At 44.0% G+C, this 25,393-nt stretch overlaps 1 protein-coding gene across 1 annotated transcript in view; it reads right to left on the reverse strand.

The window, feature by feature from the left end:
• IQCJ (IQ motif containing J) overlaps positions 1 to 25,393 on the reverse strand; it is a 186,024-nt gene that overhangs the window by 16,167 nt on the left and 144,464 nt on the right. Inside the window, exon 2 of the mRNA XM_023623227.2 lies at positions 5,624 to 5,706. Within this exon, the coding sequence (XP_023478995.2) occupies positions 5,624 to 5,706 (83 nt within the window). The remainder of the gene's footprint in view (positions 1 to 5,623; positions 5,707 to 25,393) is intronic.

Here is a 25,393-nt window from a genome sequence, read left to right on the forward strand (position 1 = left end):
CAAACAGAAACAATGTCTCAATATAGCTCGTCAGAAAGTTAACATTTATATCAATCATACTGCCAATTTATATGTATTTGAAAAAAGCAGATATATACTCAATTTTATCATTTTAATTTGTTAACAGAGTTCCGAAAGTTCCTATTGATTGATGATGAATAATAACCATACCATAGAAAAGTACTGTTTTGCCTTTTACCTTTGCTGTTCCTTTGATTCCTACCACTCAGCTCAACATTCATATCCAAGGCATGAAAATGATTTCCTTTAAGTGAAGAGGAAAGCAGACTATTGGACCACATCAGGGGGTGCGGGCATAAAGAGAGTGTTATGAATCCCATGGCCTGTCCAACCAGAAAGCTGTGGAGAGGATCTCCTCCATCCCCGGTGGTGCTGGCGCCATTGAACCATTCCTCCTCTCATCCTGTGAGCTTTGTCAGAGCTCCCAACACGAACAAGCATGACTCTCTATCCTGGGGAATGGCAGAGGACTAGAGGGACATGGTCGCTGCTCCTAACAAGCTCATAAGACGATCACTGGGCACTGCGGGCATCAAGGAGGGCCTCACGGAGAAGGCGGGACTGCTCTGGGTTTTGAAGAATGGAAAGGAATTAGGGAAATTGAGATGTGAAAGGTTATACGTATGAGGAAGATATCAAAACGAAGGAGTAGAGGTGAAAAACTCAGGCTGTTTTTAGACAATAAACAGAGCAATTTGGTGGAAACAGAGCATAAAAGAAGGAGTGAAAAAGGAAATAAGTTTGGAAAGCAGAAAAGTAATAATTACGGACCACATAATGTGTACAAAACACTATCAGAGACATTGTACACATAGTATCTTATTTAATACTCACTGTAGCCTCTATCAATTAAATTGTACAGCTGAGAAATCTGAAGCTCAGAGAGATTATGTTCAACTCAGCAGAAACCACATTAAAACTCAAGTCTCGGGGGCCGCCCCGTGGCAGAGTGGTTAAGTTCACGCACTCTGCTTCGGCGGCCCAGGGTTTCGCCAGTTCGGATCCTGGGCGTGGACATGGCACCGCTCGTCAGGCCACGCTGAGGCGGTGTCCCACATGCCACAACCAGAAGGACCCACAAGTAGAACATAAGCTATGTAGTGGGGGGCTTTGGTGAGAAAAAGAATAAGAAGAAAAAAAGAAGACTGGCAACAGATGTTAGCTCAGGTGCCAATCTTTAAAAAAAGAAGAAGAAAAACTCGTCTCACCACCACACAGTACAGCTTGGAGGATTTTAATATCAGACTTATTAAACTTAATCCTGCTTACTATGGTTCTCATACATAAAGAATTTGACATCCCAATCCAATACACATGCATGTGGTAAGGGTGTGCATGTGTGTGTGTAACACAAAGTTTCAAGAAATGCTATTTCCCAAATGCATGTGATGTACTCTGATATTTTTTATTATATTTCAGCTTTCTTTAAAAGGCCAGTATTGACCCATAAAATTGATTTAATAAACCACCAATGGATTGTGATCTACAGTGTGAAAAACATGGCTACAGGAAAACATAAAGCATTTGGAGCAGGAAAATGTGAATGGGATGTTTAAGGATGGTTTATGGTGAGAGCAAGCAAGGAGAATGAAGGAAAATATCTAGAAGGGTATCAAATTGGCCAGATAATGAGGACCAGGATTAAGGTGATAGTAAAGAAAATGAAAAGAATTGTGCCAGAGACATCATTAGGATAATAAATGTATTTTCTCTTCTTTAGAAAGGAATAACCAAGATTGTGGGGGGAAACATGGTAGATGAGCTAATTCGTACATGGCCACTAGGTGGTGCCATCAGCCCAAGATAGCTTTGTGTTTGCCCAGCTAGGATGTTGAGGAGACGGGAAAAAACACTCTTGTTTGTTCTGTGCCGTTGGTATTTGGGGTCCATTGTTAATTCATCCTGATTCGCTCATTTACAGATATAAATGGGGGGTACAATGATGAAAGCACTAGATGTGGTCCCTGTCGTTACGGTCCTCCAGTCTAGGAGAGGACGGATATTAACCAAGTAATTAGAAACATGATGCAGGTTACTAAAGGGGAAACACAGAAGGCCCAACCAAGGGTCAGTCTAATTCTTATAATTCTGAAACCAAGAACCAAGAGGTTAAAAAGTCTTCCCTAGGGCAAAAAACTTTGAGATACGCTTTGCTAATTGCAGCTGCGCATACTCAGCATAATCAACCATTGTTCAAGGCAAACCCGGTCTTCCTCTCCCTCCTTAGCAGATGACTGAGCTGTCTTACCCAGGAGGAAAGGGTGCTGACCTCAAGATTCAGCCACACATGGCCAAATGCAGGCTGAAGACAAAAACTAACCAGAATGCCCAGAAAGTCAAGGGAAAAGAAATTCAGATTTCAAGGCCCAACAACTGGTAGGAAGGTTCCAACCAGCAAGTCCACATGCTCCCTTCCCCCACCTAAAACCCCGATACACGTTCCCCTCCCCTACCTAAAACCCGTGTGGGTGATTGAGTGATTCTATGTCCAGGGAACATGAGACTTGCAATCACACATTTCCCATCAGAGTCGCAGCCTGATTCAATACATGCAAAAAACAGCAGTCAGCCTAAGCTCTTACTCAGGTTAGCAAGTGATTCTCAAAAATAATAGTCCTACACAGCCTCCTAACTCTTGGCCTTACTAACTGCCCTTCTCTGTGTGTGAGCACAGGCCAAGCTTCACTGAGTATGTGAGTGTGTGTGCATGCATGCACGTGCATGTGTGCAGACGTGCTCAGAAGGCTCTGCAGAAGGTCTCAAGTAGAATGGGGTCGCCGCCTCCCCTCCCTTCACACTGACTGTCCACCTCCACACCCTGCTGAGCGCTCAGAATAAATGTAATGTTCCGAGTGGGGACAACCCATCACCTGCTATGACACCACTCTCTCTAGCCTGGGGGTCATTTCAAGTACCTGAGATGATTTACATCAGCGCCTAAGTCAGCTACGGCTATGATGAAATGCCTGATCTACTCACTCAGAGTGCACCAATTTTTCAATCAAATTTGAAAGCTTTCAAGGACACAGCCCTGCCTGAAGCAGACCAGGGAAATCTCCAGAATGCCAGGCCAGCGGGTCTAGTTGTTGGGACTGGCAGCCACTGTTTGTTTTCCCTCTGTCCTGGACAAGCAAGAAAGGGAAGCTTACCCCACAGGCCTGTGGGCTCTGCGGGAAGGCTCCAATTCCCATCCCTGGAGTTCCTCAATCACCGTTGGGAAAACAAGCATACAAAGCACACTGGCACTTCCAGAAGCTTTCAGCGCTCCCAGGCCTCTGGATAACCGGAAGGAAACAACAGGGGGAGGGAAGGGAGGCAGGAGCCCACGCACATGCCATGGTTCTTCACATATCTTCCTGAGAGCAGAGAGCCGGGAAAGAGACACGTGGGTCTCGGCGAGAGTTTTGACGTAGAGTTGTGGTCAGTTAGCAGGAAAGACTTCTGGAGTTCACTTCTTACATTAAAATCAATAGTGAAACACCAGCATAGCCCAATTTAATAAATAAATGGGCTGAACATCACAGAGAGCGTGTCCTCGGAGAATTCAGCTGCAAGAGATTACTGAATAACCGAAAGGAATCTAAAATGCAGTGACCGCTGGTTCTCAGCCCCACTTCCTCATTAGAACCACACGAAGGGAGCTTTCAAGAATACTGATTCCAGGACCTCACCCCCAGATTCCGATTCAATTTGTTTGGGGAGGGGGGCTCCCGCTGGGGGATTCTTATTAAACTCCCTGAGTGATTCTAAGTGCAGCCAGGGTGAAGAGCCACCGATCTAACATTATAACACTCATCTCCATAGAAGGAAAACCAGTATCAGGCAAAAACCCTAGTTACTATTGTTTACATAAAGCTACAGTGATGGTGATGGGGGGGGAAGCTGAACTATTTGATTCTTATTTATTCATGTTGATGAGAACAGACATAACGAAGATAAATTAAATCCAGAGCTAGCCCAGAAACTTCATTTGGTCAAAGGGCTGAACCTGTCCTTCATGTGGTGACATGGCAGAGTCTTAGAATCACGGAGATGGAATGAACCTGAGGGGCTATCTAGCCAAACCTCCAGCCAGAGGCAAGTGGAAGGAGCTGCCCTTGAAGGCACCGCACTACCACGGGGGTCTCATTTAACGCTCCCAATTAGACTGTCAAGCCAGTGTTATCATCATTATCATTAAAGATGGGGAAACTGGGGCACGGGGTGTTTAAGTAATTGTCCAGACTCACAAAGCTAGGAAAAGGCATAAAGAGGAATCAAATCCAAAGTTTTCCATTTCAGGAATGTTTTCAACAGCATCTCAGATGGATGGTCATTCACACGCTTCTTGGACACCTCCAGTATCTGTCAGCTCATTCCTTAACAAGAAGTCCACTCTGTTGGACAGGCTGACTTTTTACAAAAGTCAACCTTTTTCTGAGTCACAGAGCTGTTTCTCCGTAACCGCTGCTCACTGATCTTTGCTCTGCTTTTTAGAACAAGAAGAGAAATTCAGCCCTCTTTTATAGGAAAATTCCTTCAAATGTTTTAGGATAGCTGTTTGGTTCCCTCTGAGATTTCTTTTCTCTAAGCAATACATCCTCAGCTCTTTGTAGTAGTTTCACACAGTTCCAGAATCTTAACAATTTTCATTGACCTCCTCTGAGGCTCTTGGGAATGTCCACGTGCTTTTTAGACGTGGTGCCCAGAGCCAAGTGTGACACCCACATGGGCTTGACATCAGGACTTAGTGAGCGGTTGAGAGCTGGGGGTATCCCAGCCGGGGTTTGATTCTCATCCTTACCAGTCTTAGTTGAGTACTCAGACAAGTGCTGAGAGCTCTGAGCTGCTGTCCTTGTGTGTAAAATGGAAACAATGATGCCTACGTCAGCAGGCTGTAATCAGAATTGTCTGTGAGCACTCGCTAATACAGAGGACATTGTAAACGCTCAATAAATGACAGTGAACTTTTTCTTCTGTCTTGACAATGCATGCCTACTAGTCAGTCTAATACCGTGGCAATGTTTTCAGAAGCCATATAAAATCATGAGCTCATGTTAACATCAGATGAAACCTCCAAGCATTCATCCACAAATAAAAATCAGAATATCTCTCTCACATGCTCTAATTGTACAATTTTTTAAAAACCTAAATGGAAGACTTTACTTTTATCTCTGTTCAATTTCATCTCTTTCTTCTTTGCTCTTTTTTCCAGCTAAGTTTTGTTCCATTCTGCGGTTCTATTCTGAATGTTTATTCTATTAGTTTTAGTGTAACCCTTGTGGTTCTTGCAATTTTGATTGCCTTCTATAGACATTGCTGATTCAAAGCCAAAGACAGGGCAGGGTTAAATTTCAAGCTGTTAGACACCCCACCAGAGACGTCTCCAGGCCTCATGTCACTGTTCATCTTGTCAATCAGTACAGCTTGTGTATCATAGCTCAACTCGTCATAAATCTATCTATGTCTCACATGAGCCAAATTTCTGGGTCCTGATCACAACAATATCATAAGAAACTGTTAAATTTATTTATTCATTTTGCCTCGCCAGGTAGTGTTTTTTTTTCAAGCAAGCTTTTCGACCTCACAAATAATTTAATTTCCTTTAGTATTTTTTACTTACTTTTCAAGTAAATATTTTCCATCATTATTTTCCATCATTCCATTAACTTTTTTTAAAGGATTCTGCAATCTTTTCATTTCTTCCTGTGGAAAAGAAAAGAAGTGTCTTATAAACTGACCCCATATTCGAAGACAATTATTAGCAAAATTGAGACAATGCATCTTAAGAATGCTGGACTTTGCAATGGATAAGTGCTTAAACATAGAATACAATTTGATCCTTGATCAAATTAGAACAAAACACTGCCACTCAAATTGCATGATTTTTTTCATCACTAAAGATAATGCTTCCTGTTATTTTTCCAGAGTGGAGATATGTTTCTGTGAATCCACTCACCTCTTCCCGTTTCCTCTGTCGACTACATTGTGTGTGCTGGCTGCTGGGTGGGGGCGCTAGCCAGCGTGCGCGGGCACAGCTGGTCAGCAGCTGCCTCTCTCGTCTCTTGGTGACTCCCGGTAACCCTTCCCTGAGCCCCAGTGCTCACACACACATACACACAAACAGCGCACACACTCCTTTCCTGAATGGCAGGCGTGCACAGTCTCTGAGACCTCATCCCCCACCACAGTGGCTGCTTCGGGGATGCGACAGAAGTTGGCCCAGGTCCCTGGGGAGACTGCCTGTCCCCAGTCTCGTTGTTAGTCACAGTGGGATTTAAGGAGGATCACGGAACTCTGGTCCTCAGAAGACCACCACTCCTGAGTTCCTACTAATTGCCTCATCACTGCAAACTGCTGAAGCGCCAAGAGGCAGCCCAGCTACAGCTAACTACTCATTCGTCCCTCAAAGACCGTCAGAACCAGTCTCCACGTGCTTCTCACACACCAGCCATCCGAGTCTCCTAGGTCAGCCGTGTGACCCCATCTCTTTAACTCCACACTGCACTGTACACCCCAGAATTGGACCCCATCGCCCCCCTCTTCCACATCCCTCTGCCCTTCCCACGGAGCCCTGTGGAACTCACAGCCTGTCAGCAGCAAGATCCTCGGTCTCCTCGACTTCCCTGAAGGCTCCCTTAGTGATCTTGTTCTACCTGAGCCCCGCCTCGCTGTTCTGGGGACAGCTAACTTGTTGTTAGAGTAAGAAGAGCAAAGAACGGCTTAGAGGAGAGTTTCAGGATATAGAGGATTTTGCTGGTGACAAACTTGGCTGAGTCCCTGAGCACAACGGTGCTGTTGTTGTTTCATTTCAGCAGTGACTTAAAAAAAATGTCTTATTCAGAGGACCAGTGGATGAAGTGGGTCATAATCTTCAGTTCCTTTTTATGAGAGGCTGCTGCTTTGATAGCCAACGTTGGTATAAGGAACCTCACATGAAGAACGTGTCTGCATCTTCTGCAAAATTGCTGTCTAAGACACTGCAAATTTTGCTACAGATTTTCTCTTATATAAAAGAATGAAATTTTAGGATTTAGCACTAGGGGATATTTTCCCCTTTTGATATAGTAATAGTGCACTTCTTTTCATCAACAAGAGCAACTTAGATGTCTTACAGAGGTTGTTGATTCCACCTTGGCTGCCAGAAGCTTAAGCTAAATTAAATATTCAGTTGCCAGGATGATTCTTTTCAGGCTATGAGTACAATTCTTTCCCCCTCTTTCACTACACGATATGCAAATTTTATTTTTATTTTAACTCTCTTACATGTAGGCTTTTCTCAGTAAGTGGAAGCAAGAACTATATAAGCAGAGTATATATGATAAATGGGTAGGACGATAGAGATGACAGATAGGCAGATAGATGATAGATAAATTGATAGATGATAGATAGATGATACAGAGAGAGCGGGAGAGCGCATCCTTTCCAGTCTTATACATGGCATTTTATTTTCAAGATGAAGTTTACTCTTTAGCACTGCAGATGCTGCTTCCTCATTCTAAGAATAAGTCTCTACATCGATCTATTCTCCCCCAACCCTCCCACCCAATCTTTCCTCATATCCCGTCCCAGCTCCAGTGCCATAAGTAATAAATGCAGGTCATACAAAAGGTCAGACTTGAAGCTGCTTTCATGCAGAAAGGAATAGGCTGGATGAGAATCCTTGGTTAGGCTTGAAAACCAGAGGAGGACTATTGGGCTGTAAACTTTTCCTTTTTCACCCCCTGCATGACGATGAGGAGGGAGTCCGAGCTGCCGGCAGTCCCGCCACTTCTCCTCTCCAGGACGTGCCTGCGGCGTGCTTTCCTGCTCTCTTTCTCCTGGTAATTTGGGAGGCAGGGAGGAAAGGGCTCCCGCACCCCGGGCCAGCCTCTTTTCTTGGGCTCTCTCACGGGAGGCGCTTGTAGGGGGAGCCCTGCCAGGCAGTTCTTTATTCAGTCTATCCACGCTCTAGGAAATCCTATTACACATAAGGTCAAGGACTAACAAGAGCTTTCTGAACAGCTGCTCTGCTGACAATTTGGAGGACTGATTTCATCATTTGGTTACTTAAGCCAACTATACAAAAACACTTCAATTCAACTGGCCTGCAAGTTCCAAACCATGCCCTGGTTTTCCGGAGATACCTAAGTCAGCAGGCTCAACACAGCTTCACTCAGAATTTCATTGTTTGAGAACGTTTTGATTTGCCATTAAAGCGTCACAGATGGGCCTTTCCCATCATTGCTTTCGCCCCCTGGAGCTCCTGGTCCGATTTCGCATCCAGCCATGTCGTTTCCTGACAGAATGCAGCGCCCCCCCGGAGCTGTCGGTGGGTTCCGGACTCAGCCAGATCGGGGCGCCCGTGCCCGGCCCACCTCGCACACCCCGCCCACCTCACGCGTCCCGGCCCCCAGGCCTGGGCACGTGACACTGCTCGCAGTCCTGGAACTCACATGCTCTCTTACTGGACGTTCGAGGACAGTGTGCCCGCAACCGTCTTTCCGGCCCCCTCCAATTCTTCCTTCGGGAAGCCCCCAACTCTCCCCTCCTCCATGCGGGCTTGCCAAACTCCCAGGAGGGTTGGGTAGCCCGTGCTGCTTCCCCAGCAAGCTGTGGTAACCCCTGTTTTAGCATTACCTCACTACCTGACACCCCGCTAAGCTCCTCGAGGTCAGGGATGGTGACTTATTTACCCTGAGGTGCCTACCTATTCCCCAAATCAGGCATTTAGGGGTGCTTGATAAATAGCTGCTGAATAAATGAATTGAATATATTGATCTGACTGAGACGAAAAGAAACCTCGGTAGCTAATGGCCCCCAAATCCCAACAAGTTGTTTGTCCTCTGCTGATGCTTCTCTGCCCCTCCAGATAGGCTTTTTTTTTAATCATTCTGTAACTTTCTTTTTTATTTAACATTATATTTTGTCAGCTTCATTGAGGTATAATTGACAAAGATTGTATTTATTTAAGGTGTACACTTGATATATGCATACCTTGTGAAATAATCGCCGCAATCAAGCTAATTAGCATACCCTCACCTCACATAATTACTGTTTTCTTTTGTGTGTGTGGTGGTGGGAAGGCCTAAGATCTACGCTCCTAGCAGATGTCAGGTGTTCGCTGAGGGTCTGTTAACTGTGTTACCTTGTGGTACGTTAGATCTCCAGAAGGTACTCTTCTTACATAACTGAAACGGCGTACCCCTTGACCAGCGCCTCCCCGGTTATACTCTTCTCCGCTCTCCTCTGTGCTCTGGGAAGCTCATTCTTTGGACTTTTCCACCAGGCCTCTTTGTTCCGTGGCTCTGGACAGGGCGTGAGCTGTGGGGGGCGCTGGCAGCTGTAGAGGGCAGTGGAGGACTGCTTCTCCTTGCTTCCTCTCTTCCTGGAGCACAGGCTGGTGCACCTGAAGGCCACACTCCCACAGGGTGGCCTCTCCCACAGTGGTAGTTCTTGCCACGTTACCATAACTGCTCCCTTTTCTCGCCCCTCCAAGGCCTTGCCTTCTCCTCCCTCCTCTTGCCCCTTCCAGCTAGTGGTAGCCTCAGATGCTCGCCATCCCAGTGTTTCCCTGCATCCTGCCCCAATCTGTATAGTCGCTTCATTAGACTCTTTCCATCACCCTTTTACGCGAGTCATCTCTCTTCTCCCTGGACTCTGGCTGACACACCTCAAGGATCCTGTTTGCTTTTGTTTGCCCTGTCCTTAAAATTCCTTTTCTATGATCCCACACATTTAAGTAATAATATTAATTAATCATGTTAGTTAACAGAGGAACGTGTCTATTTGATGGCTCATCTCTACAGGAGTTGTCCTAACTCAAGGGCCTAACCCCAATTTTCTGGCTCAGCTTGACTCACCCGATAAGGAGACAATTGCTACCACGCTCCATTTAACTGTCTTTTTTGAAATTTGGGCTAAGCCCCTCTGCAAAGCACAAGTTGAATTGCTCAAGTACAACCCAGACATGTAGTATTCCATATTCCTTAATCCTGTTTCTCCGAGTGAAATCTGCGTTATGCGTGGCTGTGGAAGGGAGGCTGTATGTTGCGAGAATAACTGCTTGACCACATGCCAAAGCCCACGCCTCCCGCGGCCGTGAGAGTCATTCGGAAGCCACTTGGATGTGAACTGTCAGACTGGATGGCGGGTGCTGGATTTTGTTCTTTTGTAACTGGCTTCCTCCTCCCACCTTAGTCCTGCAGGTTTTTCTCCTGTCACAACAGGAGAATACAGCTAAGAGGTTAGACAAGCTCATCTCTGTGGCCACCTAGTCAGCCCCTTAAGTTGCCCAATAATAAAGCACTGTTCTTGTTTCTTTCTGGCCCCGCCTCTTCTGCTGTCTCCGTGAGCAAGGTACGTGCTTTTGACAAGTTTAAAATCAGACTTCCATTCAAAATGGCTTTTGCTCTAAAGTGTGCTTGTGTCTAAACAGCAGCCTTTTAGCTTTCCTGACATACACCCTGGCCGTTTGATTCCCAGCGCATCCCAGCGCATTTACGGTCACTTAAAATGTGGAAACAATCTGCCATTTACTTCACTGTGTAGCTGTGGGTGACAAAACCTGTGCCACTTTCATACATCATTTTTTGCGTTGGAAATAATTTCATGTTAACCTAAGGGTAACTATTTAACAGAAGTTAAAAGCCAAAATTACTTTTGACACTTTTGACTATTCCGTCATTCAACTAAACGTCACTGGGCCTCCCCACTCTGTCCCCCCCACCCCACTGCCCGTTTTTTAATGGAAGTGTAATAGGGGCACTAAAAAAGGGATTACTAATGTTTGCATAATTTGGAAAAGTAGAAGACATAAAATCTATACTAATTTTAGCTCTGCATCATTAAACATGAAATATTGATTACTGCTCTTTGCAACAGAATTTATGAAGCTAGCTAGGATGCTGTGTCCACATAAAGTGAGCCTGATGCTTTGTCCTCAGACCTCAGAGGCTGTAAATGATGCTCCTTGGTGACACCCGGGAAGCTGGCATTCTAATCCACAACGGTAGAAGATATATTTCCCAGATTAGGCCGGGAATGACCCAGCTGCACAGCCCAACTTCAGAAAATTAAATTGGAGGGAGTCCAAACTCTTGAAATAACTGTGTGAATTACAATGCTTCCCTGGGCCTTGTTATAATGTAAATGTGCTTTACAATTTACTGCCATTTCCCTCCTACCCCTGCTGTGAATATGGGCCTTAACAGTCATGTCATATATTTAAAGGCAAAAAGGCATCAAAAATAAAAATGCAAGGTTCATGTTTTCTCCCTTTGGAAAGCAGACTAAACTCCTTTCTTTATTCTTTTGCCAAAAAAAAGCACACATTCTGTTTATGTATTATGCATTAATGTTTTTTATGGTTGACAGACCTGTAAATTTCACACAGGGAAGTTACCTTGCAGTTGAATATGAATTTCTTTGGGAGGAAAGAAAATGGCTAATAGGACATCAACGGCTCATTTAAAGGATTCGTTCAGGTAAATTATGGGCACACGAGGCCCATACGAGGTAGCAGACTTAAAAAGAGATTTGCCCGGGGACCGGCCCTGTGGCATGGTGGTTGGGTTTGTGCCCTCCGCTTTGGCAGCGAGGGGTTCCTGGGTTCGGATCCTGGCACGGCCCTACATACCACTCATCAAGCCATGCTGTGGCAGCGTCCCACATGCAAGATAGAGGAGGATTGGCACAGATGTTAGCTCAGCAGCAATCTTCCTCAAGCAAAAAGAGGAAGATGGGCAACAAATGTTAGCTCAGGGCCAACCTTCCTCACCAAGGATAAAAAAGAGATTTGCCTGTTTTTAGTGCTTTAAGGATGCTCTGAGTGTCCTACGAGATGTAGAGGGGCTGTGATTTTATGGCAACAATCACTGGGTAAGGTGGTCCTGGGCTTTACTAAGCAAGTTCTCGTGGCATTATTATCTGCTGCCTCATACATAGTGAAACTTACAGACATAAGATGTGACAATTGGGATCACTGTGATAGCTCACTCTTTATTCTTGTTTGAACGGGGCTATGTTCATAGGCATTAGGAGCTGAGAAAGCCAAACCCCTGAGTTCATTGGAACAGATACCAAATAGAGACACATTAAGTAAAAACCCATTTATGACTTTAAGTCGTTGATCAGCTCAGGTCTGAGATGATTTCAATCCCTGAGACTCTCCTGGAGTAGGTGAGTGGAAGGGTCCCCAATCTGGAAGGGGACACCTACAAGCAGATCCTACAAGTCAGCCCCTCCCCTCATCTGAATAAGCAGCCACAGCTCCACGCAGCTGCGCTGGACAGCCCCAGGGGGTCCAGACTGTCAGACAGGAGAGCCAGCCCAATGTTACATTGAAAAATACCTTTACGGCCCCCTCTCCTTTGCCTAAGATTATGCCTGATCTCAAGAACTTTCGCTAGCTTTGGATCACAGACATTCTAAAGTTATCGTTATAGAATGACTACCCAGCTCATTACAAAAAAATCTAACTACTTCTATTAAATCTAGGATATGAGAAATTAAAACACCATCAATAATAATTTTCAAGTTGTTACTCTCTCAAAGCTAATTCAGCCTAAGAGCAGGACAGTGAAAACCCAACTGAGACTAAAATACTAAGTATAAACACTAGAGGTATTTTTGCGTTTTGTATATTTCTGCATTCTGGAAAAAACATCTTAGATACCATGCTTCATGCTGAAAACACACATACACATAAGCACAGAAGCCAGCAAATAAACGCCTCCCAGAATGCAGACAGAATAGCAAAGAAGGATAAGGGAGTCTGTACACCAGCTCCAGGCTTCCTGTGCCAAAGGACGAAAACAAATTGCAGGCCATCAGAACAACACGCAACCCTCAGATTGTTTATACTGATCCTAGAGTGCATTTCACTGTAGTGGAGCAAATGCTGTTCAGGGGAGATTTCTTGCTTAGTCCAGTTGAAATCTGAGTTTGCATTTCTTAAGTACTCACCAAGTGATATGGGGAAGCAACCCACACGCGTGCTGGGAAGGGCTCTCCTCATGTGCTCTGCAGCCCCTCAGGCCTGTCCACCTCTTCCTTTCAGTTCCCTCTACCCGTGCTCAGCACCTGACTGACTCTCACGGGACCGTTCCCACAGGTTGCCTAATGGCTTTTCTTTAAGTACATCTCCAATAACTTAACTCTTCTACCTGTAAACCCTACTACCAGCCCAAACAAAAATAATCTTCAGGATTAAACAGACCCTTAATCCCCCAATCCAAGTACTGCTCCTTCTATACCTTCTGAAATCCTTAAAAGTTCATCTCAAATGCGATTTTGCATATTTTAATATTTCCTTCCACAGCTAATTGTGTGTTGTTTCTTTGAACTACTCTTATGACACTAATGTTTATTGAATTTTCCTAGATGCCAGGCACTTTATATAAATTATACTTTAAAAATTATGACTGCAGCCCCATAAAAGTAGCAAAAGATGCAATGATTATTCTCATTACCTGGATAAGAAAAAAAAAAAAAAAGACTCAGAGACAATAAGTGAATTGACCAAAGTCTTATAGGAGAAATGGGACACCAATCTAAGCAGTCTGATTGCAGAGTCTAAACTTTATCCTCTCTGCTGTTTTCCCACGGAGGACGGGGAGCGTGCACCAGCGTGAGCACCAGCAGCATCTCACCAGTGGTCCTTGTAAAGAGGTCGCTGTGCTCTGCGAAGTTCTCAGCTTTCTCATCTGAACCAGACGTGTCGTGTACCCACTGTGTGATCTTTGACAACTGGCTCCCTCCCTCTAGATCTCAGTGTCATCATTTGTAAAATGATGACGACAATGCACTAACTGTGTTATGTGAGGATCAACGAAAATAACTTATTCAAAAGTGTTTTGTGTGCAATGAAGCGCTGGCCGTCCATAAGGAGATTCCTCAAGTGCCTGTCCTACTGAGGACAGCAGTTATGTCTCACTTGTCTTGTCGTTCCCGTGGTGCCAGCTCTGCTCCTTCTAGCTGTGTGATCTTGGGCTGGGAAACCCTCTGAGCCTCAGCTTCACCATCTTTAGAATGGGACACTAACTGGATCAAATTCCAAGGATTGCCATGAGGCTTGATGGTTAAAAATTCATGGAAATCATTCAGTCTTGCACCAGGCACATAGTAGCTGCTCAATAGCATGTTATTTTCATTATTATTAAAATTTTATTATCATCTGTCTCCAGACCCTCCAAAACAGGGGTGTGCAACTAGATGCCTTCTCCTGTCTCACTCTAATCCCATTTCCTATTAACCACCTGGTTCCGTCAATTCTGTTTCCTACTTGTCTTCAGAGCATACCCTCTCTGTTTCCACTGTCCTTAGCTGAGGATTTATGACCTGCCAGATGAACAACCTAAAATGGCAGCCTCATCATTAGGTCAGTCACCTGCTGGAAATTCTTCTCGCTTCTCCTCACTTAGCAGTTAGAGTCTGAGCCTCTGGGCCTGGAGGACCTCACTTGAGGTTCTGTGTGACCTGCCTGTCTGTCCCTCCAGCCCCTTTCCCTGGTCGTCCCATCCCTTCTCCTTGTAATCCTCTTGGAATATCAACATTTCATGAAAACCTTGGGTTAAGATCAGGCGCTCAAAAACTTGGACTGTGTTAGTCATGAGTTGAAATAAAACACTGATAAGAGAATTTCCAGAAACAAAAGAATAATAGGGCATTGTAGTGTATATGTTATCATCAAATAATACCACAGCACCTCAATTATCTCGAAAGGGTCTCTCAGAAAACTCTGTACATTGGTACATGTCTCCATACCTGGATATTAGGTCCTCTGAGTCCTAAATACCCCTCACAGCCCCCAAACCCACCCACTTCACCTGTGAAGTCTTCATTTAGAGCCTTCTTTAGAAAACAGTTCTTAAACAAGCTTAATTTTGTTGTTTCTTAACTTGCAGCAAATAAAAGAATTCAAAGGATGAGATTATCAGAAGATGTGAGGCGTGGCGATCACAGACTAGATGTAGGAGGAATACACAGGAAACTAACACATAGATCCGGGTCTCTCTCTTCACTGACCACAGAAGGAAAGATTCTTACCGCCTGGAATGTAGCCTCCTCTTGAATCCTTCCCAGATGTTTCTCTGTTTGAAACAAATTTTACTCCCCGAAGGCCTCCAGCCGTATGTGTCTATGCACCTACCGCCATTAGGTTGCCCACAGGAGCAGTATTTTATTTTCCTAGATACAGCCTAAGTGTTCAGGGGTGGAATTTTTTTCATTGAGCCTAAGTGTCTTGCAGACATGGACACCCTGCTTCCAGACTGGGGAAACTAGGGCATGCCAGCAACAGGCCAGGGGGACACGGAGCCTGAGACCAGAGCCTGTCTTCCCAGGATGTCAGTTTCACTCCAAGGATAGCAAATGTTTGATTTTAAAATAAAGTCCAAGGTTTGGATTAATTTTAAACTGAAAACAGGAGCCCTCAAATAAAGTTTAGGTTTGCATATGGCTATTTCTGTCAACACTCCCCAACAGTAATATACACGCTCACTATTTTCTGCCTTCAACATTGCTCGGTGGCATGTTGGATAAGCACTACCTTAATCAAGACAGAAAGTGAATACCATGTATTTTTTAGATTAAGATTGCTGAGAAGTGTGTAAATAGTATGATTTCTATTACTACTGGATAAAGTAAAAAACATTTTGTACTTATAATGGTAGCATTCTTCTTTTTGATGCCATAGGGCTTTATGTATGTTTCTCCTATGGCACTCACTGGTGTGGAGTAGGAAGGGGGAATCCCCAGGTGTCTATCCATATGAGATGGAATGAAGTGGGCATCACTTTAATAGGGAAGGGAAAACTCACTTCTACATCTGATTGCCCACCAAACCCAGTGGATGCTGAGCTTTCTGAGTTTGGATTATGAACTCAAGGGGACATCAAGTACGAGAAATTTTAGCATCCAGCGTAATTCTGGGCACACAACAATAACCTGAGTATTGAGGAATATTCAATAAATATTCATTAAAAGAAAAAAGAGACGTTCAGAGGTTGAATGGAGGCCACAACACAGGAAGTGTGAAATTGAAAATGGAACTTGAGAAAGCACATGAGAAAAAGTCGCCACACGCCAGCAAACTTTCCTTTATGTAACCCTATGTGTTAGGCACCGTGCGAGACACGAGGATACAACCGGGGTGGGGAAAAGATGAGTAGACATGGCCCTGCCACCCTGCAACTTGAAAGGGCCAACATGAGCAGAGGCCGAAAGATGAGTTTTAAGTAGTCAAGAAGTGGTGAAAGACTGTCTTTATTCAAAAACTGGTTTAAACATTTTGACATTCAGGACAGAATGCAAATAAGTCAAATAAGCCCGACTCTTGTGTGTATGAGAATAGAGCTTGAAAGATGATATCCTAAGAGAGCCAAGAAAAGAAAGTGAGTGGATTCACGTACTCATGGTGGGTAATTACTCCTACTGCCCAACTAGAACGGTGTGCCTGTGCGCAGAATGTGGAACAGGTGATGGAAATGCCACCAAAGTTGACATGTAAAGTTTCAAGGCATGGATTAGGGGCTTATTCAATAAGAATGATGTTTATTGAGGGAGACAGAGACAAGGCAGGCAGACAAGACAACAAAAGACAGTGTGTCCACCACTACAAATAACAACACATATTTACCCCTGCATGTTGCAATCTATTAACAACAATTGAGTGCCACATATGTCTAGTAACACCAAAGGCAGATCATGCAGAAGAATAAGTACTTCCTTCTCCTGTAGATTTCTCCATTCTAAACCAAGGGTCAATTTTCATGAGTGGAGAAACCCATATGGAAGGGAAAATATTAGATTTATGTAAACAGTGCATCACTTTTCAAAATCAACAAGAAATTCCCAATGAGATGACTTTATTCTGTTCATATATGAAATCCCCCATTGGATTTGTACCATTACACTTCATGGTTTTAGTGATTGCCCAAATTGTTTCATGACAAGTAGGTGAACAACCTTGATAAAAGTACTTTACTCTAAACCAAAGTATGTCAGAATTGACATTTTTCCTGCAGAAATCTATAGCAGGGTGTTCAAAAAGAACACTGAAGTCCCAAACAGGAAATTAAACCTCCGTTGAGCTCTCTGTTATTAAAACTGCTATTACATCATTTAGACATGTAATCTCTATGTACTCAAGATACAGTGACAAAACCGTTATCTAAAAACCAAGTGGAAATAGGGGGAAAAATGGGCGGTTTTCTAAAGGTGGAGGATGAAGAAGGAGAGAGAACAAGAAATTACTGGAACAAATCGTGGAATGGTGTCGTACTCTTCAGGACTGCTAAACTCATGAGGGCTCCTGACTCCTCCGCCCAGCCCATTGAAGCTCCTGTCCCCAGCCTGCTGACCGGAGGACGCCTCCCTTTCACTATCGTGTCAAATTGCCTTGCTTTCACTTACGCTTCTCTGGTCAATATGAAACCATCACTCTCCATATCTGTGCAATCTTCAGACTGAGGATTTCCTTCTGAATTCTCCAACAACTATGTTCGTAGACTGCTTACACACTTGCTATAACATCTGTGTTCTCACTTGTATTGGAAAGCTCTTCTGAAAATGCATTCCTTCTTTTGTGTTGTTTTTGAAAGATTGGCACCTGAGCTAACATCTGTTGCCCATCTTTTTTTTCCTTCCCCCCAAAGTCCCCCAGTACATAGTTGTATATTCCAGTTGTGAGTGCCTCTGGTGTGCTCTGTGGGACGCCGCCTCAGCATGGCCTGATAAACAGTGCCATGTCCACGCCCAGGATTGGAATCGGCGAAACCCTGGGCCACCGAAGTGGAGCGCGCAAACTTAACCACTCAGCCCCAGTGTCAGCCCGCATTCCTTCTTAGCTAAAACATTTATACCATGCCCTTTAGGTAAATGTTTCTCCTTTGCCATGTGGAAATCTGGCAGAATCCTTTCTGAGGAATGCTCCTAGCCGGAATCTTAAAAAAAAAAAAAAACCTGATGCACACAATAGGCGCCATTCAGCTAGCATTTATTTAGAGTCCATTCTGGACCTGGCCACTTCCTGCCATCAGCGGCTTTGAGGTGCGAAGGTGTGGAGACAGCCGTTAGGTCCACTCTGCCACATTTACAGGCCTTTATGATAGATTCCAGCATTTACCAAGATACAAGCTCATTGAACGAGGCTGAATGCATTCTAGGATGTTCCCTTAAGGAAGAATCCTGCTATTGCACACCCACCCCCATCCCACACACAAAATAACATAGATGTTCACCTTATGTGAGAAAGACTCGAACATATCAAAATAAGTGGTTATAAGCTTTAATAGACCTTGGAATCCAGCTAGCTACAATTTTGTGGAGGCTTAATAATTTATGATAATTGCAAATTCGTTAGATTATAATTCACCACAGCCAAACCTACAGATTTCCTGATATCTTTAAAACATGCCTTCTCAAGGTGAAGCATGGCGTTGTCTATGTTCCCTGCCATCAAAATAGCCTAATTTTAACAATTCAGAGTGTATCCTACTCCTTAAACCTGGGTTATTTGGAGGTTTTCGCTGTTAATTCAGAGACGTAAACCGAAGACAGTTGAGCCAGCTCAGCTCCGGAAGCCTCTGTCTCACAGCTGTCTGTGTGAGGTGAAGGCAGCCTACAGTGCGTGCTCACACGGCCCACTCACCTCCGCCTCTCTCACAGCGAATCCGGAGAATGCACACCACACACACAGCACTCACAAAAGTGTACAGTTCGGTGAATTACTATAAATAACTATCTTCTCAGTCAAGAAACAGAACCTCACCAAACATGTCAGAAGCCCCTTCACACGCTGCCTCCAGGTGACAGCTCCCTGCTAGTACAACTTATGTGGTAACCGCTTCTTTTTTTTTTTTTTTTTTTTCATTTTTCTCCCCAAAGCCCCCCGGTACATAGCTGTATATTCTTAGTTGTGGGTCCTTCTAGTTGTGGCATGTGGGACGCCACCTCAACATGGCCTGATGAGTGGTGCCATGTCCGCGCCCAGGATTCGAACCGACGAAACACTGGGCTGCCTGCAGCAGAGTGTGCAAACTTAACCACTCGGCCACGGGGCCGGCCCGTAACTGCTCCTTACATTTCACTGAGTTTTCTCACCCATTGTGCATCCTTAACTACTATTGTTTAACCTTGCCTATTTTAAAAACTTTTTTTGAAATAATTATAGATTCACAGAAATCTGCAAGAAATCTACAGGGTGGTTCCATACCCCCTTCACTCTCTCAACCCCAACATTAGCATCTTGCATAGCTATTATACACCGTGACATTGACACTGATGCAATTCACAGAGCTTATTTGAATTTGATCAGTTATATATTCACTCATTTGTGTGTGTGTGTTTATAGTGCTATCCAATTTTTTCACGTATGTAGCTTTGTGTAACCACTGTCACAATCAAGAGACAGAACTGTTACGTCACCATGAGGCTCCTTCATGCTACCCCTTTGTAGCCACAACACCTCCTGTTCTCCCAAATACTAACCCTTGGCAGCTATTAATCTGTGTCCCATCTCTACGATTTCTTCCAAGAATATTCAAGAATGGATCCATATAGTGTATAACCTTTTGAGGGTATTTTTCACATAATTTCCTTGCGGTCCAGTCATGTTGTGTGTATTAATAGCATCGTTCCTTTTTATTGTTGAGTAGTATTCCACAGTAAGGATGTCACAGTTTGTTTAACCAGTCACCCACTGAGGAACATTTAGATTGTTTCCACTTTCCGGCTATTGTGAGTAAAGCTGTATGAACAATTGTGTACAGATGTTTGTGTAAACCTAACTTTTTATTTTGGGGGGATAAACACCATGGAATGCAATTTCTGGATCATATGATTAGTGCATTTTAATTTTAGAAGAAAGGATTAAACCGTTTTCCAGAGTGACTGTATTAGTTTACATTCCCACAGCAATACAGGAGTTAGCCTGTTTCTCTGCATCCTTGCCGGGATTTTGTGTCTCCCATTTTAAAAAAATTTCATGTGTCCTTAAATTTCCTTTACAGATTCCCTCTCCATCTCTTTCTTTTCCTTAAAATATGTTTGTTGAAAAACCTAGGCCAGTTGACCTGTCGAGTTCGCACTCTGTATCTTACTGATCTGTGGCTCCTAGCGGAGTCCGGCATGCAGCTGGGTCCGGAGGCTCGTTTGGATCCTGGCTGGACCCTTGGCAAGGTGATGGCTGGGGCATGTACCCCCTTGGGGGGCTCCTAGCCACCTCGTGGCCTCTCCGTCTCTGATGACAGTAACCGTTGCAGCTCAGTGCCTACAACCGTTAATTTAGGGAGGGCTGCAAAAGGGTCATGTGCTAATTATACAGTTTTATTGGATTTATCATATGAAATAATTTTATGAAAACTTTCCTTTATTTATGCTTTGCCTGCCCACTAGTACATTCACGTAGAAGAGGCTGTATAAATTTTAACTACTTTCTTTCAGCAGTTTCCAAATGAGGTAGTTCTCTGTCAACCTGCAAAGGTGGCCAATTATTTTTTTACATTCATGAATGTAAGCAAATTTGATTTTTTTATTAAATATTAGATATTTCTAGGTATTATTGTTTTTCTTTTATTAAAACTCACACTGTTCTGTTTGGGGCAGTGCAAGCTCTTCACATTGGCTCCTGTGTCCTTCGCACACGTCCCTGTGGTCTCTGATAGCTGTCTGGCTATTTGCTCTGACAAAATGATCCACATTTCTACATTTCCTGCCACAAACCAGGAATCGGCCATTTCTCCAAAAAGCCCTGGTTTCTTTTAGTGGGAAACAGTATTTTAATATCATAACCTGGGCGGCAGGAATGCTCATTATCATTCATGGTCATTATTTGCAGGACTTTTCAGCGGACAGAGCAAGGACTTGTAATGACATACCTCACGCACTCGTCCTGAGGTTTCCAATGCAATTGCAGGCTGCAGAGTTTTAACTTAACCTCTTCTGTTACATGTCTGTGTCTCCACCTTCCACGCCACAGTCCTGGTTCTTAAGGACATGGCAGGTAATAGGATTAGAATAGTGCGTAATTACTCTTTCCATAATTACATCATACACGTGAGGACTTACACACTTAACATTACTAATACTGCTACCGCCCATTGCGATTACTGAAAACAGTTAAATTTTTTACATATGCTATCCTCAGTTTTTATCTCTCATTTCTTTTAATAGTTTTATTATCCACATTGTTGTATATGGCCTTTCTACACTATATTCTTGCTTTTTGACCCCTATTTAATCTCAATTTTTCAGTTAGTATATATTTAACTCATACCACCAGTCCGTCAGCTCATGTCTCTCTAACTGGAGGCTTGGTTGTCTGAAGCTTAACCTCTAGTAAATTCTTCTTAGAAACAAAATTCTCTAAGTTCTTGTATGTCTATAAGAGTTTGTGGTGCAGGAGTTCAGGACATGCCACCCCGAAACACGCTGCTTTGGTATATTGGTTATTTTGAGCTGAAGGCACCTGAAAAACAGCAAATGCAGAGAGAGGCTTTCTCTCAAGTCCCCTTATCTGCCTAAGACAGATCCCCCACAAGGAAACCGGTTGCCAGAAATCCCCTCCCCAGGAGTTTCCTAAACCAGGGAAGATGGACTCTGATTATAGGAGAGAAGACTGGAAGGCCACACCACGCCCAGCTGTTACAAACTGTCATCTCTCTCACCTATTCTTGCAAGGGCCCCTTCATCTTTCCTAAAAATCCTTGGTTCTCCCTAAGTTGCCTCCCCCGGCCCCTTCCCCCGTTAAGATGATAATAGACTCTCAAACGTCACTGCCTATTTGGGTATTCACTTTTTTTTCCTGTGCATGTAATATTCAAATTTAATAAACTTGTATTTATTGTATTAATTTTCTTCTGTTAAGCTGTGTGTTGTCGGTTTCTTTCACAGCCCCAGCGATGGAACCTAAGAAGGGAGAGAAGTCTTTCCTCCCCTACAAGGCTCTTCAGACTTGAAAGTTTTGCTTTCAAGGATATAAAATCTTTGATGTACATCCTCTTTCCTTGAATATCTTAAATAGGTTACTCCATTTTCTTTGGGCCTAATGAAAAATCTGATGATAATCTAACTTCTCTTCTAAGTCACATATTCTTCTTGTCTAGATATCCAGTGGCTGTTTTCCCTTTTCCACGTGGATGAAAGAGGTGACTAGACTGTGTCCTGGTGTTTCTCATTCTGGGTTGATAGGCTCCGGTACACTGGGGCCTTTCAATATTTAGTTTCAAGTCATTTTATTTCAGGAACGTCTTCCTCGTGGATTACAGTTTTGTTATCTGGTTCTGTTACTTCAGTTTTCTTCCCTGGGGACTGAGCATGTTGAGTCTTCCTTGCTTGTCATCAGTATTTGTCATATTCTCTCAGATCTCTTTTTCCTCTTTCTTCATTTCTTCTTGATTTTAAGCATTTTCCTCTCTTTTGCCTCTTATTTCTTTTAAGCCACTGTGTGCTTAGTCACTCTTGTGTGTCTTCTACTTTGTGTCCACTTCTAAAATTCTTTCTTTCTTTCATTTTCAATTGTTTCTTGGGCTACAGAGTCGCTCCCTGGCAGAGAGGCTGGCTCTGGGATACGCCCCGAGCGAGGAGCGGATGGGGTTGGAACTTCCTGTAGAAGCTGCTTTGCTCTGGTTTGAGGGACTGGCTGGGCAGGGGCTTTGGCTGCTTGGAAGCGTATGGCCCGGGCAGGGAGCTGACAGGCGGTCTACAGACAAGCCTCCGCGGAGTCTGAGGTGTGGAGCAGGACAGGACGTGCCCCTGGAAGCCCTGGTGTCTGCCTGTACTTAGGGAAAGAAAGCTGTCCTAATTTGTAATGACCACACTCTCTGTGGGAAAACACTCGGGACAACACGGTTATTATACAACTGTATTCTCCCCACAAGCCTCTGAGGCTATGTTAACCTTCATAATTTTAAAGAGGAAGAGACTAAAACTCTGAGAGGTTAAGCACTTGTCTAAGATCACACCGAAGTGTGGGCAACTGGAACCCAGGCTTGTTCTAACCCCAGGACCATAAATAACGTAACTTCTGTCTGAATTTGAAAAAGAACAAAAACAAAACCCGGTGTTTTTTGTTTTTTTGGTTTTTTTCTGACTTCCTAATTTACCTGCTTTCTGCTTTTGTCTTATTCCAAGTTACCTTTCAAATGCTGGCGACCTGACTATTATGCTCTCCACAACAGGTTTTTCCTTTATATCATCAGGTTTCTCAAATTCTGGAAGACCCCAAAGGGTTGCAGAACATGCCCCAAACATGCTGCTTTGGCCTAGTGATTCTTTGGAGCTGAAAGCAGTTGAGATACAGCAGGTACAAGAAAAGCTCTCTGCCCTCCGGCTATTTGCCTAAAAGCAAGACGTAAATCTGTAAAGGTTCCTCCCCTCCCCTCTCTACCAGGAAGGACAGAAGTCAACTCCCAGAGACAATTCTAGGCCCTTATGGCTCCGAGACCACCAGAGGAATCTACATAACACATCTTCCTAAGATTAGCCCTTGTCCACAGTTAGTGCCCCTAGATATTTACCCTCCCACAATCTGCTCTTCTAGAAACACAAAGTTCTTTTCATTTGTCTTGTCACTTCTCTAAAATTTTATTGTTCTTTTGTTAAAATGCTACTGTAAGCCCAGGTTCTAACACCCCTCTGAGTTACCCATCACTGAGTACATGTGTGATGCGCATGTTAATCAACTTCTGTTTGTTCTTCTTTTGTTGACCTTTCTTTGTGGGTCTAACATGCAGGGCTCCAGCCTGGGAACCTGAGAGGAGTAGAGGGAAAAGTGTTTTTTTTCCTCCCCAACAAACCAAACCTGTAAATGACAGCTGGTGTGGAAGCCACACGGTAGAGTAATGGAAGCTTTAGTTCAGGGCACAGAAGACCTTGGGCAAGTCACCTGAACTATTAACTTTGCTTTCTAATATTTAAGATAAAAATAACAACAGCAACCGTAGTCAGCAGCCAGGATATTCAGCCCCCAAATCTCAGTGTTCTCAAACCACGCAGTTCTGTTTGCTCACATTCTGCATTCATCACGGATCCACTGTTGGGCTGCTGTCTATTTGCTGTGCTGACATCGGGACCCACGCCAATGGGGCAGCCACTATTTGCATCGTTTCCTGTCCCCATGACTAGAAAGAAGAGATTATATTAGTTTTCTAGGGCTACCATAACAAAATACCATGGGCTGGGTGGCTTAACCAATAAAAATTAATTTTCTCACAGTTCTGTAAGCTGGAAGTCCAAGATCAACATGCCAGGATAGGTTTCTCCCACGGCGTCTCCTCTTGGCTTGGCTTGTGGATGCCTGCCTTCTTGCTATGGCCTCACATGGCCTTTTCTGTGTGCACACCTCCCTCGTATCTCTTCCTCTTCTCGTCAGGACCAGTCCTATTGGATTAGGGCTCCACCTTTACGACCTCGTTTAACCTTAATCACCTCTTTAAAGGTCCCATCTCCAAATACAGTCACATTGGGGGTTAGGGCTTCAATATACAAATTTTTTTTGGAGAGGGGGTAAAATTTAGTCCATAACAGAGACCATGGAGAAGTGCGCATTGACTTCCATCCTATAAACTTACTTCCACTTTTAACCTGCTACAAAGACTGCCTCTTAAAGTCTGACAATGTGAGAATGAAAAAGGAATTGTCGGTGACCTCGTGTCATGGAAGTCTGAGATGCAGGAAGAGAGGAAACAAACCTACTACAGACTCGCCTGTTACCCGTGAGGTTTCACTCACGCCCCGACAGGAAAAATTTCAAAAATGTAAAGAGCAGAGAGAAAGCTGCCAAACTTCTCCAGAGACATCGCTGAGTGCAGAGGAAAGCATCCATTTACCTAGACTTTCTCCTTCACTCATCCAGGGCCTCGCCCGAGGGGACTGACCGCAGGGGAAGATTGCAGACTTGGCCGTGGAGTGAAAGTTAAGAAGAAGTCTTTTTAGTCTAGACCAGAAGTCGTTTCTCAATATAGAAATGAGAGCCAGCTCCCATGTATCTCCTAACGAGACCAGCCCCTCCCTATTACTAAGACAGGAATGTGAGTCAATATAGTTAGAAGGAGCACAGTAAAATCTCTAGCAAAGGAGAGAGCTTTAATGTTGTATTGGAAAAACATTGTGATCTTTTTGAAAGATGTGGAATTGGCTCTCTTTTCAAATAAGCTTTTTGAAGTTTGCTAATTTATGACTACAAAATTCACCTTCACGTCCTCTGCTGAGTGTCAAATGGTCTTGTCTCTCCTGGGTATCAAGAGGTCGTCCTCCCTTCTAACCACAGGTCACTGCTCAGAGAGGGCCCTCTGCCGGTCTCATGGACCGAAGGCCAGTGCTTCTGATGTGTATGGAATTAGATGTGGTTGTCCCAAGCTTCTGGCTGAGGAAGACTCCCTTCCATCCTTCCTGCAACACAATTCTTATAAAG

This window comes from Equus caballus, chromosome 19 (genome assembly GCF_041296265.1).
Source record: "Equus caballus isolate H_3958 breed thoroughbred chromosome 19, TB-T2T, whole genome shotgun sequence".
Classification (NCBI taxonomy): Eukaryota; Metazoa; Chordata; class Mammalia; order Perissodactyla; family Equidae; genus Equus; species Equus caballus.